The sequence below is a fragment of the Myzus persicae genome, unplaced genomic scaffold (assembly GCF_001856785.1).
Source record: "Myzus persicae strain clone G006 unplaced genomic scaffold, MPER_G0061.0, whole genome shotgun sequence".
Lineage (NCBI taxonomy): Eukaryota > Metazoa > Arthropoda > Insecta > Hemiptera > Aphididae > Myzus > Myzus persicae.
In genome coordinates, this window is record NW_019104107.1 from 587 (window position 1) to 15,724 (window position 15,138).

At 28.1% G+C, this 15,138-nt stretch overlaps 1 protein-coding gene across 1 annotated transcript; it reads right to left on the bottom strand.

The window, feature by feature from the left end:
* Window positions 1-1,533: 1,533 nt before the first annotated feature.
* Window positions 1,534-9,563, bottom strand: LOC111038819 (vacuolar protein sorting-associated protein 54). Its single transcript, XM_022322059.1, has 19 exons — window positions 9,475-9,563; window positions 8,397-8,655; window positions 8,136-8,258; window positions 7,966-8,068; window positions 6,569-6,747; window positions 6,355-6,497; window positions 6,020-6,119; window positions 5,769-5,911; window positions 5,535-5,664; window positions 5,205-5,468; window positions 4,683-4,759; window positions 4,462-4,605; window positions 4,159-4,354; window positions 3,959-4,091; window positions 3,496-3,589; window positions 3,171-3,433; window positions 2,844-3,024; window positions 2,616-2,768; window positions 1,534-2,495 (listed from the first exon to the last, which is right to left on the bottom strand). The coding sequence occupies exons 1-19, from the start codon at window positions 9,561-9,563 to the stop codon at window positions 2,363-2,365; spliced, it is 2,907 nt and encodes a 968-aa protein (XP_022177751.1). The 3' UTR covers window positions 1,534-2,362.
* Between the last annotated feature and the right edge of the window lie 5,575 nt (window positions 9,564-15,138).

A 15,138-nucleotide genomic window follows, 5' to 3' on the forward strand; every position in this document is an offset into this window, starting at 1 on the left:
TGACCTAATGGTCCAGATGTTTATTCACTGAAATACAAATCAGCCTGTAAATTTGTTATTAGGATATACCTACCTAAGATTTGGGTAATATAAACAATATAATACATGATAGAGATAGGCAACACCTCCAAAATTATTATTATCGAAATTATATAAGTACCTATCTAAAGGCCGATTTCACCAACACTCTTATAAAAAAATAGTTAGATTTACTATGTATGATTTAATATTTTTTTAGGAGTACTGGGAATATAAATCATATACAACGGACAATTTATTAGATGTGTTGTCAAATGACAACGAGATTTACGTGGATGACAATTCGTCAAATTTTGATATTTCAATGGAAAGTACTGTTTACTAGCAGTTGTCGTCAAGCACTAAAAAAAAAGTTCAAACCATTACATTCCATGACGCTGTACTAGACGCAATACCCTCTATTATACTTTAAAACATCACCAGAAGTTGATGACCTTGATAAAACATTAATTTTTACCGGACATGAAAAAATTAAACGTTGAACAAAAAATGGAATTAAAATTTTTTCAATCCCACAGAAGAATAACACAATTTACATCTCAACCTCAAAACATCTTTAATAGTCCTTCTTATTCAAATAGTTCAATATATCATCATAAGGAATAGAAATCCAACTTTTCCATATCCTTACAGCTATAACAGACCTAAAGGATCATCCACCGTGACTACAAAGGTATGCATTTCCAGAACCACTCACTCAAAACTCATACTCAAGACTACCACAAATTCAAAGTCTTGAACAATCAAATGGCGACCAATTTAATTTTAATTTAATTTCCATAAATATTATTACTACCTAAGTACATTTCAAAGGCTGATTGACTTATAGGTATACCTACCTACCTAATAATATAATATGTTATTTTATTTTTTGTGTTTAGTTTCATATACAGACTTTTTTATAGGTAAGTATTTCAAAGATTGATGAATAGGTACCTATTTTTAAATTTTCAAAAGTGAATGATTTTTTTTTTATATTTATTTAAATCAAGTTGTCAATATATTATTTTATACTTAAATATATTTTTATCAGAAATGAACTTGTTAAATATTTTAATAGTTCACTTCAATTAGATAGCACTAAAAATTATAGTTGAACAATCAACATAATAATAGGTATGGATATTTTGTTTGATAATATTCTACACAATAAAATATTATTGATTTATTATAGGTAAATCTTTTTTATAAATTTAACAAAATTCATATTACAAGCACAACAGTACAATAATTGTATTCGTAATAAATTACATTATATGTACCTAGTAATATTGTTGTAAATATGCAAAGGTAGGTACTTCTGACTTCATACCCTAATTGTACAAAACTTTTAAAATAATTTTTATTCCATACGAAATAAGCTAAGGATGTTGATAACATCAATCCATACCTTAACTTTATTTTCCATTAAAATATCTAATTCATGGAACTTAATATGAGTTTTGGTATTTGTTTAGTATGTGTGACCTGCAATAATTAATTTAAAAAGTCAAATTAAAAATTAGATTATTTTATTATTACAGATTACATTCAAAATCAGTCAACAAAATATCTGTACCTAAAATATAGACAATCTTTTAGGTAGGTTACACAGTAAACCCAGTAATACAGGAAGGTCACATACTAAAATTGATTTTCGATCGATAGATCACATACTAAACAAATACTTAAGTTTAGAACTCAATAACATGAATCTCATCTTGTTCAAATTACAATACCTTACTATAAATGCACAGTTAGAATTATATTTATTTCATTTCGTTGGACATTTAGGAAATATTAAACAGGGAAATGTAGACAATTTTTAATAAAACTATTTAAAACATAGGCAATACAATCTTAAGTCTCCATTATTATGCTCCATAGGCCAATTTTTTTCTGACCAAGCATAATATTCAGTCTTACAACATAATACCAACTGACTAAAATAATGAAATACAGTGTTGAAAAACAATAACGATTAATATTCTTATAAACATCCAATATATGAAAAACCAAAATAATAAAATAAGGAATAATAATAGTAACTAGTATTATAGAATAAAAATTAACATATTTTTGTAATTGGCTGTAAGGTTAAATGTTAATGTATAACATCCCTCTTGTAATTATAAAAATACCAATAAGCCAGAAAAAAAATTTAAATAAAACAAAATAGCTTATACAATAAAAACATGAAGTATTGGACCATTATTACATTGGTTTATTGGTAATTTTTTTATATTAACCAGTACATCAAACAAAATTTTTTTAAACAATTTCAATGTTTACTCATTAAAAATAGGTACAAATTTGTTCTACTCAATTTGTATGTGTAACTTTATTAATGACTATTGTTCGTTGAGAAATTTTCATTCCATATATCATTCATTGACTGCAATGCCATTTCTTCTTTGGGTAATGCATCTATGCTTTCTAATGACTTAATGTAAAACATTAATTCAGACGACACAATTCTAAACATTTTAATTTTCAAAAAACAATCAAAAAAATTTAAATAATTTTAAAACTATATAAGAAAATGCTGTATTGTAGACAAAATGGCGTAGAATAGTAAATAAAAAAATTTAATTTACCCGCGTAAGGGACCATCATTATTAGTGTTATCCATTTTGTTTATGCATTCGTGTAGGATTTCTTTGAATGTGATATGAATTCGTCTATACAAGTATTGAATTTGAATTTTTGGCAATATACTTGATATGGCTTCGTGAAGTTTACATATATGCCTATAAAAATCAAGTATAGTAAAATAAGTAATATTAAGCTTGTCCAATTTTACTATCTAAACGACAATCTCATACTTGCAAATATTTTGGAACGATTTGGACGGAATAGGAGGTTTAGCCTCCCAGTTTGACATTTGCTGCATGATTATCTGTTTTACAATATCATGCAGTTTATCTTGTATGTCTTTGATGTGTTTTGTAATATCGTTTTTAACTCTATTCAATATTGTGTTCACTTGAGATTCTTCCAAAAAACCTGAAGAGAAAAATTGAATTTAGAATAAAATATAAACAAATGTAGCAGATAGTAGAAAATGAATGTGTTTTGATTATTTTACATGATGTTGCAATATATTACATATATTGTTATAAATAGAAAGATATTTTAATAGCGGTACTTACTACAAAAATGTGTTTGTATGTAAGGTACAATCCATAGTAACAATTGCAAAGCTCTAAGTGACAACACCAAATTAGTACATGTTATTTTCTTTAGACCAGTCTTGTTTGATATTGCCTTTGCTTGCAATACTAAATAATATGATCTAGAATTATACTCTCTTAAAATATCGCACACATAACGTAACAAACTTTGTGCGGCCAAATTTATCTCATCGGCTTTTATACAGTACTCAGTCACCATTTGAATTAAAAGTAACACAGTCCTAAAATTATTGTTAGAATTTATTATTCTGATTGCAGTTATAGAAAAAAAAAATAAACTTACCCAACCACTGCAAAACTTTCATCATTTACAATCAATATCTGAGCTGGTTTGGTAGATGTCTTTGGTGATAATGGTTTGGGCATTGTAAATTGACCTGAAAAAGTATTAGATGATATATTTAGGCAAGAGTCCAGTTAAAGCTTAAAAAAATTAACATTTTTTTTAAATTTTCCTATACTCTATTCGGAATGAGATTGTACCTAGGCGGTGACCACTTTTCGTCCGCAATGGTCAGACACTTCCCTCCTCTCCCCCCCCCCCCTTAGAAAGCTCGCGAGACTAACACTGCAGAAGTCGGCCGCTGAAGAACGATCTCATTCCGAATAGAGTACATATTAACTTACAAAAATGAATCCAACTAACCATATTAATAAATTGTTATTTACCATATATATATTTATGTATAAATTAAATAATATTTATTAATTAAATATAAATTTAAATAATTAAAAATAATTAATACCAGTAGTTTGAATGTATTCAACTAAATGTTGAAATTCTGATGGTACAACTTTTTGCCGCCAGTTTTCGCTATCTAAAAGTAATTGCAGCTTGTTAATTTTTTCGGTGTGAAATTTTTTAATGAAATTATTGGCCTGGAATATATATTACAATTGTAAATATTATGACATAATATTGATTATTGGTAATCAATAATACAACCTCTGATTGCATAGCAGTCTGTAATATTTTAAATCCAACATCTTGATTAGGGCATACTTCCACGTAACATTTGCTCAAATGTTTAATACATTCAGACAGTCGCAACAACTGTTTTTGATCTGATAAACAATAATTTCTGGATTCATTATCTCCATTGAGTTGTTCAGTAACACTACTAAGTTGTTCACTCTCAGCACTATTGAAGACATCAATAAAATATTAAGAGATTAATTATATTTACATAATATTAATTACCTATAAGTTAAAAGTTCTAGCGATATCTATTTAAAACAAGGTACATACTTGGCACTTGAACTCTTATTAACTAATTGAGCATATTTTACAACAGCACACTCGGTTATAGAGTTTAAAAGATTTGTCAGCTTTGCTCTGACTTTAATATAATCTTCTTCACTTAGGTTATAGTCAAATGATGGTTCTTCTAAACTAAAATTAATTGTATTCAAGTCACAGAATTAATAAATATTAAATATTATTCATAGGTTAACAAGCCAGTGTCTTACTCAATAGTATTATCATTGTGGCTATTGAACTTTTTAGCGCTGACATTAAGAGCATGTTGCATGATATTATATCCTGCCTAAATATATAAATACATATATGTAATAAAATTAGGTTAACAATTTACATAGTTATTCAATTTCAAATTATTTATACTTTTTATTAAATTTATAATTTTAAATTGAATAGCTAATTTTAAAGAAGTAAACCATAATCAATAGTTACTAATTTTAAATTGTTTAAACATTATTCATGAATTATATTAAGCAACGATTAATTAGTTCCTCAAATGTAGAAAACTCAATATAGATTTATAAATAATTCACAAAAAGTATTGATGTAGAAAAATTAATATTTCTAATGCAGATATAAAAAAAAATGTTTTTAACTCCTAATTTAGGAAATGTATTTATTAAATAAAAATACTTTAAATATTTTTTGAAATAGAATCAATGTAAGTATGGCATTAAACCTTTTTACACACCAATGACTAAGAAAGATTATTTAATAATCTTTTTACTAACCTTTATTCTTCGTAAAAGAAGAGACAAAGTGTAAGAACAGTCTTCTAGCATATTCAACCACTCATTAGTAGTTAAACAATGCAAATAACTTTCTAAATTTGAAGACTGATTGATCTGATGATCAACATCACTATTAGCAACTGTATCTATAACACTTTTTTTAATTGCAGCACTTATTGCTGTTTCACATTCTTTGCTGTATGCCTCTAAAAATGCCCAATTTTTACGTCGCAGCATCCCCATAAGTATTGAAAATAATTTGTCCTTATGAAAAAATGTTCAGCGATTAAAATAATATTATTCTTGTAGCGTTTAAGATGAAAAACTTACTTTTTCTAAAACCTCTGTATCAGTACCTACTAATGGACGATTGAGGTCTGCTGATGAACATCTTTCAAATTCACCAGCCATTAATGCGTCTATCATTTTAATAATTTCATTTAATTCTGAAGTCAAATGCCTAAAATAATAATTGAGATATTGGAAATTATTGGCATTATTTTAATGTCACTTCTAAAAAAAATGATGTGACATGTAATAACTTTACATGATAATTATTTATACCTGAAGCAATGGACTCCAGAAAGTTCTTTAGATAATAGATCCTTAGTGGTATAAATTAAGTCTAAAGCAGCAACATAATCAGCAGCTGATAGAAGTACTTGTATTGTTGTTTGCGTGTGATAAACTGTAGCCATTAATTTCAACTATTAATAATAAAAACAAGATTAGATGCAAACAACAATATTTAAAAATAATAATAAATTCTACTAAATATTCACATTATTAGGTTAATATTATTATTTTATTCATACCTTTTCAATAATATTGGTGTGATTTAAAATGGTGGTTTTAGTTTTTAAAATTGTCAATGGTTTCGATACAAATTTTTCATTCACCTGTCTGATTCTACAACTAAATAAATAAAACATAATTTAAAACTAACTCTTATAAGTTATAACAGTCTTATGTAAGCATCAATTACTTAAAATACAAACTAAAAACATTGTGTTGAATATTTATTACTTTTGAGGATATATTTATAGAATATTAAGTATTTAATAACTCAAACTTAATTATTAATGTTTAAACATTAAAAAAAATATACTCAAACTTCAAATATTATATTATGTTAAATGTATATACATACCGTAGATTTTGAGCTAGTTGTATTGATAGACGAATTTGTTCCATAAGAGTATCATGTGATGTCATTGTATGAAAAAATGCTTCTGATTTTGAACTTACTTGTTGTGCAATTTTTACCTCTACAGTATCCAAATAATGGCTCAACTATAAGAAAAAATAATATGAAAAACATGAAATTCAATCCACATAACACATTACAGACATTTACAAATTACCTTTTTCTCATGTATAGATTTATCAGATATTCTAATATTAGCTGTAACATCATTTACATGGGTATCTGATGTAAGGAATATATTGGGAAACACAGTAAATAATGTTTCACGGTTACTGAGATCAAACTGAGGTTCCAAAAATATAGATGGAACTTCAGATAAATCATAGCTCACCCTGTCTGAAAATAATATAACATTAAGCATACATTCAATGTTGCTTAATTTAGATAATATAACTGAGAATAAGCTTAGAAATTAGATTACATAGCTTGCATAATAAAATATTGTTGTAGGAAAAAAAAAGTTTCAATAAAAAAAACAATTTGTTTTCAGTATGTTTGATTATACACAATTTACAATTGTTTATATTGGAGTTAACAATTTTAATTGTAAAATACTCACACTGAATAGTGGAGATACATGAGTGAGACTGGAAGTATTTAATGTAACATTATTTATATCTTAGAATTGGAAAGGTTCTAAAAGAGCATCCACACCTGGGCACATTAAAGATGAGCACCGTGAGCAAAATATGGCGATTTCCTTTGAGCATGGCCAGGATACCGACAATCAGTGGCTCACACTCGACATGGATCACGATCACGTTTGAGGGGTTTGAATTTGCTAACATTCCCGTCCCCATACAAGTACATTGTGAGCAATTTTAAATGAGAATGTATGCTCACCCTGAATGTACTCAGGTGTGGACACGCCTTAAGAGGACACCACACCCGCATGTGTTGTCTCCATCTAACAAACGTGTAACATACCAAACTTATGCTCAGCAGCTCACATTTTATGCTATTAGATTAAAATTAGAATGAATTGACCAAATATGAAAGTTGATGGTAAGAACTTTATCTGTGTTTTGATGGAAGTTTTTTTACAATAATTCAGTTTTTAAGTGAGGTATGCTTGGATAATAAATGTAAATTTAAAATGCTCATAACTCACTTAAAGACTGAATTATTGTAAAAAAAGTTGCAACAAAACACAGATAAAGTTCTTACCATCAACTTTCATATTTGGTCGATTCATTCTAATTTTAAGCTAACGGCATAAAATGTGAACTGCTGAGCGTAATATTAGTATGTTAAGCGTTTGTAAGACGGAGACAACACATGCGGGTGTGGCATCCTCTTAAGAGTATTTTACCAGAAATATATCAATAAATGCCATAGATTGAATTTAAATAATCTGATATTTCATACACAAACCATATAATTTCAATAATGTAATTTTGGGTTCCGAAAAGAAATCATCTTTGATATAACATAATAATATATGATTCAATTATCAAATCATTATTAATACAACCAACAAAACTTAATAATAGTTATTTTTGTTCCCGTAGCTTTTTTGCCTGGATTTGTTTAAATATATGTTTTTATTCCAACCTGTTGATTTAGTTAATCGTAAATTCGGAAATTGCTGAAGGATTTCTGAAGGATAATCCTGTTTTTCTTTTTTCTGTTGAGGTTCCACAAGTTTTTTATGCCGCTAAAAATTGACCATAAACATAAATTTATTACATTAAAAATAATGAAAAAACGAATAAATTCCTTACTTTTGGTATACGTTTAAGATAAGTTTGAAAGTATTGAGGCTTTATTACAGGTAAATGTTGAGGTGGTGGAATTGGACTCGTATCAGTGAATTTATCACCCCATATCTTAGTAAAGAAATCTTTCTAAAAGAAAATAAATGTAGAAATTTCAATTAAAATTTATTTTTGTTTTGCAACAAAAAATAATTAAAATATAATTTCATGTTGACTAAGAGTTGTTTTATAAATTTAAGTTAGTTAAATTAAAACCCAAAAACATACAGATCGAGGCCGCCTTGGATCATTTATTACAGTAGCAAGGCTTTGGGAGGCTGAGTAGAAATTCCATTCATCAGTTGGCCGTTTATTATCTGACGTTTTACGGTAAGGTATGACACAATTTACTGATTGGAAAGCATGGTTGTGTACAACATGCATCTTGTAATCGGATTCATTAGCCTTTTTGCAGCAAATTCTAGTGGCACCATACTCACAAAAGTATTGACCATCTTTTCTTCTACTATGCACATCATACAAATGTCTGTAAAAATGATATTAAAAATTGTTAGATATTTTAATATATTTACCTATTCTTATTTTATAATAAATTTTATCAAAGTCTACTATATAATATCATAAATAGGTAAATTGCTAATATAAAATATATGTTTAGTGTTAAGTTAGGTACTTAATATTTGTATGATTTATTTAAAATCCTGTACATTTAATCCATATTATTTGGGCTACCTATTTCCATTTAATCTAGTTGGATCAACATTTACTTATTGAAATACTCATATTCAAACTTATAAAATAATCTACAATACCAGAGTTTATTAAGAATTACATGGTTCAATCATTTTGTAAAGGTTGTAAATGTATCTATTACTTTATCGAAAATTGTAAAATAGTTAAAAATTTTCAAAATATAATATTTAATGTACATAATATAGTTAATATTGTATAATTCTTAATAATATTTATTCAGAGATTCTTATGCAATATTTGACAATAAAAAACAGAAATCTATTGTAAAATTTAATAAAAACAAAAAATCATGTTGCAATAATAAATTTACCAAGACATTTATCCAAGTATTTACCTAACCTTGAGTACAAGAAAAAGATTAACAATACTACAATATAAAGTGATTCAAGGTACCATATAACATATTACTGACATTTGACAATCTCAAATAAATGTATAAGAAATTATTTGAAACCAATTTTTTTAAGCTATAAATGATTCACACAAACTTCATTTGAACATAACTACGAATGAGAATATGCGTTGATGCAATTAATGGACAAACTTCACTATTGGTTGCATACTTTTATTGATCTAATATTAATGTGCTTACCGTTCAAATTGGTGCAATTGTTCAAACGTGGCATTATGGCAAAATTTGCACTTCTGCCAAATTGGTTCTCTGGTCACAACCCTATCCATAATAGCACCAATAACATATTTTATGATTTTAGATGGGTGTACGACAGTCTACTGACATTTAGTCAACAGGTGGATAGACAGCTCGTTACCCAAAGACGTAATACGTGATTATTTCTGAACCATAGGAATTTAAAGATCTGCAGAAAATGTACTTGTAAACCAATTTTTTAAAGAGCAATACTCAATACTGTTGACGAGTTAACTCAAAATATTAGTTGGAAACTTGGAAATATTGTACAAACGTTATCAGTGACGTTGAATTCTGATAACAACAAAAATCGATATCAGAACGTATTATTACTACAGATTTTTTAGATAATAAATAGTTAATAATAATACGAGCGTTGTCTCTTTGCAGCACGGCAAGTTGGCTACTGCGCGCGCAGTTCTCCTTATCATACCATTATCACTGTTATTTTCAAATATGATATTCTTCATACACGCGCGTAAATTTGAATTATTCGATTATTCTTTTATTTGTAGTCACTGTTCTAGATAGAAAAATAACGTTTTATACAATTCCATTTTAAGTGTTGGGTAGTAATAAAGGAATTACTTTTTGATTTGATAAATCAACTTATAACATACGTGGATAACATATTTACATACAATTTTTTTATTTGTCATTGATACCCACTGGCCATCAGTGGCCACTCCCTCTAAGCAACGCTTGTGAATAGAGTTAGCCGAGTTAGGAGTCAATCACAATAATTAACCATTAAATACTAAACAGGTATTTAAATCTAAGTATAGTTTTGTTTCATTTTACCAAACATAATAGTAATAATAAGTATAATATATATAAGTATTATAGTATTTATAATATAAATAGTAATAGATACTATAAAAAAAATAGTGCAATATCGTATATTCGTTCTAGCAACATTCAATGTTGACATGTTTATTCACCGCATCTCCTTAATATATAATAAACATGTTATTTGTTGTAATCAGTGATGTTCCCATCATTTTGTATGAGAGTATACTACGCTGAAGAACGCCAAAATATAGGTATTTCATTATTTTTACGATAAAAGTGGTTTAATTAATAACTAAAAAAATTATTATTACATTTTTATTATATCAAAACAAAATTATAAAAATGAATTATTTAAATAAATTGATAAAAAATTGTTTTCTTAACTTATCTTCTTCGTCGACGGTTTTTTTTTGTTCTTTACCACGTGGAGCTGAATCTGCTGATCTGTGGTTTCGCAGCCAAATTTTTACGTATGGTCGTGGATTGAAGTCTTCAACTGGGGGGCCATTGATGGAGATAAACATTAAATCTGACACATTTTCAATTGTTAAACGAGTTCTAAGATCAGTTATGGTGAGATTCATATCAGAAAATCCTCGTTCACATTCGGAAGTTGTTGTTGGAAGTATGTTTAGTGTTTTTATAAGATCAGAAGACGCATTTCGTGAACGAAAGTTTACTAAACTTTCAAATTCAGATAGACCAAATCTGCGTGACACTCTTTTAACTTCTTCTTCTCCTCTATCATCATCGGTTTCTATTTTAAAGACTTCTCCAATAACCTACAGAATGAAAAAAAAATAAAATTTAAATGTTTGGGTACAGTAATAATTATTAATTAGATTATATTTTTCAATATTTCTTACCTTTAGATCTTGTAATATTGTTGTATTTTTATAGTCATTGAATAAGCGCTGACGCATTCTATCGACTATATTTTGCAAGAATTGCAATATGTTGATTCCTCCAGACTTTGTGATTGTAATATTTATGCCTTTATGAATTCGTTTTTGTATAGCTTCTATGATTTTTTTTTCTTTTTCACCAGGTTCTGTCTTCAGGCTTTCTAGAATTCTAATTGTTCTACACATTTCTGATTGAGCGCGCATTAATGTTGTTTTCCTTGATTGAAGTATAAAAGACAGCATTCCGAGTTAAAAAAGGACATCATAAAAGAGTCCAAGCTCCTCTAGGAAAGAAGAAGATTCTAATTTTTTTTTTAATCCAGTTTCAAGAGTTTGACTCACGTGCTTATGTATCCCTGGATAATTTTCCCACACGGCTTTAATCGTACGAAAACTACTGGCAGACCAACGCACGTTTAAAATATGACCAATTTTTTTCATTTCAATTCCAACCTCCAAACAAGCTTCGTCTAAGGCCCAAGAATTTTTAGGACTTTGGTGATAATAAGAGTAAAGTTTATCCATTAAACTTTGAAAACGAGAAACACCTTGCACATCTTTTATGACATCATGCACTGAAAGTTCAAGGCGATGACATAAACAATGCCACGTAAATAGTAGCGGTATCTTCTCACAAAGTTTAGCAGCTACTCCAGATTTCAACATGTAATTATAACTACAAAATATGTTAAATAGATATTTTATAATTTGTTCCATTCATCGTAAAGTTCTCGTAAAGTAAATAAATTATTGAGATAGAAAAATGTATTTTAAATTTAATTTACTTCGCATTTATTAATGATATCACATCTTTATAATGCTTAAGTCTTATAAATGACTATTTTTTTTTTACTTGGCAATTTTTTACACAGAGTTCGGCCGAAGTGTTTTTGTTGGGATACTATTTAAAATTAGAAACCAAATTTAAAAATAACACTTTTCGTGGAACGAACGTCGAGCCCCAATGCCAACGAACTATAAAACTAGCGATAAGCATGAGACATGCAAGATTTTCAAGAAGAAAAATTCGATACGAAATAATTACGTACCACCTCGTATCGGAGTCCGAGTCCGGGTCGGTACGTATTGCTTGCATATTGCACGTGTAACATCTTGAACGCTCAAAATTGACCCGATACGTACCGATACACTCCAAATTCTTTCTTGAAAATCTTGATGTTGTATGGCACAATATGACGTCGTTCTACGAGCTTGTCGAGCTTAAATATGGCTAATATAATATTATTATTATAATTTTGTAGTCAATGATATAAGAAATAATTATTAATTATATTGATTCTATTTTTATTATTCTATTCTGTTCGTTATTGTTTTTATATTGTCCGTGTTCTTTTTTATAGGCGTTTCGCGTTTAGGGTCTGGGACAGATTTCCCGATTTTAATAACAACGAAACATCATCAAAATCAAATTTCGGGAGGCCGATGCATATTTTTTATTCCCGAATTCGCAACGCAAAAAATATGGTGGCAGTGTGGCACAAACGACGACAGCATATCCAAGTGACCAAGTCGCAAAATACTAAAATATTTATCCAATTAAATAGGTATAGTGTTGTACATGCTAGTCATACAACAGTGTAGTATAATGTATATAGGTGCACAGAAGTTCTTATGTCCCTTAAAATTCAACAATTTTCATTTTTAGTATATATAAATGTTTGGTTATACATTATAATATTTTAACTCTACCCCTGCACCACAAAAATCGAAAAGTTCTAAGGAATGGGGTGACTTGGACGAATTCAATATACTATGAAGCCTTGTTGAACCAACCGCGAATTAAAACAGCCCCGTAATTTATCAAACATTAAATTATTTTATTTTATATAACTGGCTAATGTAGTATAAAAGTACCTAATATAGTAGTATACAGTAAGTTGAATTAACTTTTGACAAAAACATGCAGGTATACGTTGTTATCTATAGTCTATACACATAATATAAAATAATACCTCATTTTATATTTATTTAGTCAAACACTTAGGTAAATAACAGGTAAAATCCTTCTTGATTTATTTAGTTATTTTTCTTATTCCACGTGTAGAACTGTTTAAGTATATAGTCCATAATAAGGATCTATTATGGACTATTATCCTTAGTACAAATTGTCCAATAACTAGGATTACGATACTTACATCAAAATTCTCAAAAAAATTATCCGCTAAATAATTTAAAGAAAAAAAGTGGGGTTCTCATTTGAAAAACAAAGGTTTATATCGCCACAAGACACTCTTTCAGTGGCACAAAAAATCTCAAGAATATGAAAATATGGTAATATAATATGTTATTGTTATATTATATATTTATATTACATCATATTATAGCTGTACATAAAAAAAAATGTTCACTGAGTTTTAGACTCCCTATTTCATACGAAATTCTTATAACCATTTGAATTTTGAATTCTGACAAAATTCGTAAAAATCACGAAAATGTGCAAAATATCTTAAGTTAGAAATTCATAAAAATGTTTCGTTTTACATCTAAGTTTTTTATTTAATACCAGATTCCTTATAAGTTTGTCTACTTATATACCTTACCATTTTTTTTATAGCATAACTCTAGTTGATTTCTTATAATTTTTTTTTAAACTTTTATAACCTTTGTTTACTCTGAAAATATGCAATGTTGAATAAACTAATTAATTTGAAAAGCATTTTCGGTTTAAGTATTTAGAGATGTAGACTTCAATCTTCTTAGTGTGTTCCTAATTTACGTTTTTTTTATAATTTTATTTTTTATTTTTCAAATGTATTGCCTGCGGCCTTAAAAAATGTATAAAAAGATGTTGCTTTAAAGAAGACGTTTCGCCTGAATGTGTGGTCTTTAATTGTTCAAGTGTGTCTTACAAGTATGAAACATATCAAATTTTATTTAAGCAGTTATCATTAAGCTTCATTAGTATTTAGTTTCAAATAATAATCATAACTCTAATATTAGAAATTGCATTGCTATGTAAACATAAAATCTGCTGAAATGGATACGCACTCGTAAGACGGAGCCGACACTCTCTGATAAATTATTGATACTACTAGTTACTTTTAAAATTTACATCCAATCATACTTTGAAGTCTAGGTTACAGTTATTGTATTATCCTTAGATCACGACGATCACGTACTATAAATGGGCCTATGTCTGCAGGTAATTTGAAGCACATATAAGTGGCGACAAGTCGGTATCGCCTTTCACGTATATTATATGCTTCTAGTAGCTTCAAGTTGTAATAATTAAAAGTTCAACTTGATAAACATACACTAAGATAGAAAACCAACTCAGGAGCTTTTTATTCAAAGTGTCCTAGTTAACCCTCTGTTAGTCGTGCGTTATCTAACCTGCCCCTTGGTGTTTAGCGACGAGCCGACGAATCCTATCCACATACATGGGTATTACTCAAGCCCAACCGTACTCCCAGTCCCCACCACGAATTGTAATGACCAAAGTGACCGATTTATTTATAATCAAATTGGTACACAAAATAATATGTATTATACATTAATACAAAATATAATAATAATATTTATTTTGATAATACGACTGGTAGGGAAGGGGGGATCCTATCAAAATCACGTAAGCGTATAATATATATTTACTTAATAGTCTTAATGTCTACAAACATTTTATTCATATAAATTAAATCGTTAATTTTAGGCAATTTTTAAATTGTTTTAATTTAATTACTCCAAAACATAAAAAAATGTACTGGAATTATTACCTATAATAATAATTAGCATTTTAATATTTTTAAAATTATAAAATTACTAATTAACTAATACAATTACTGAATTATTTTAATGAGAGACCTGAGTTTGGATTGTAGAAATGACTGATTCTATGCTTGGTTTGGTATTTGACACTGCTACTCTTAAATCGGTTTCAACATTTAATCTG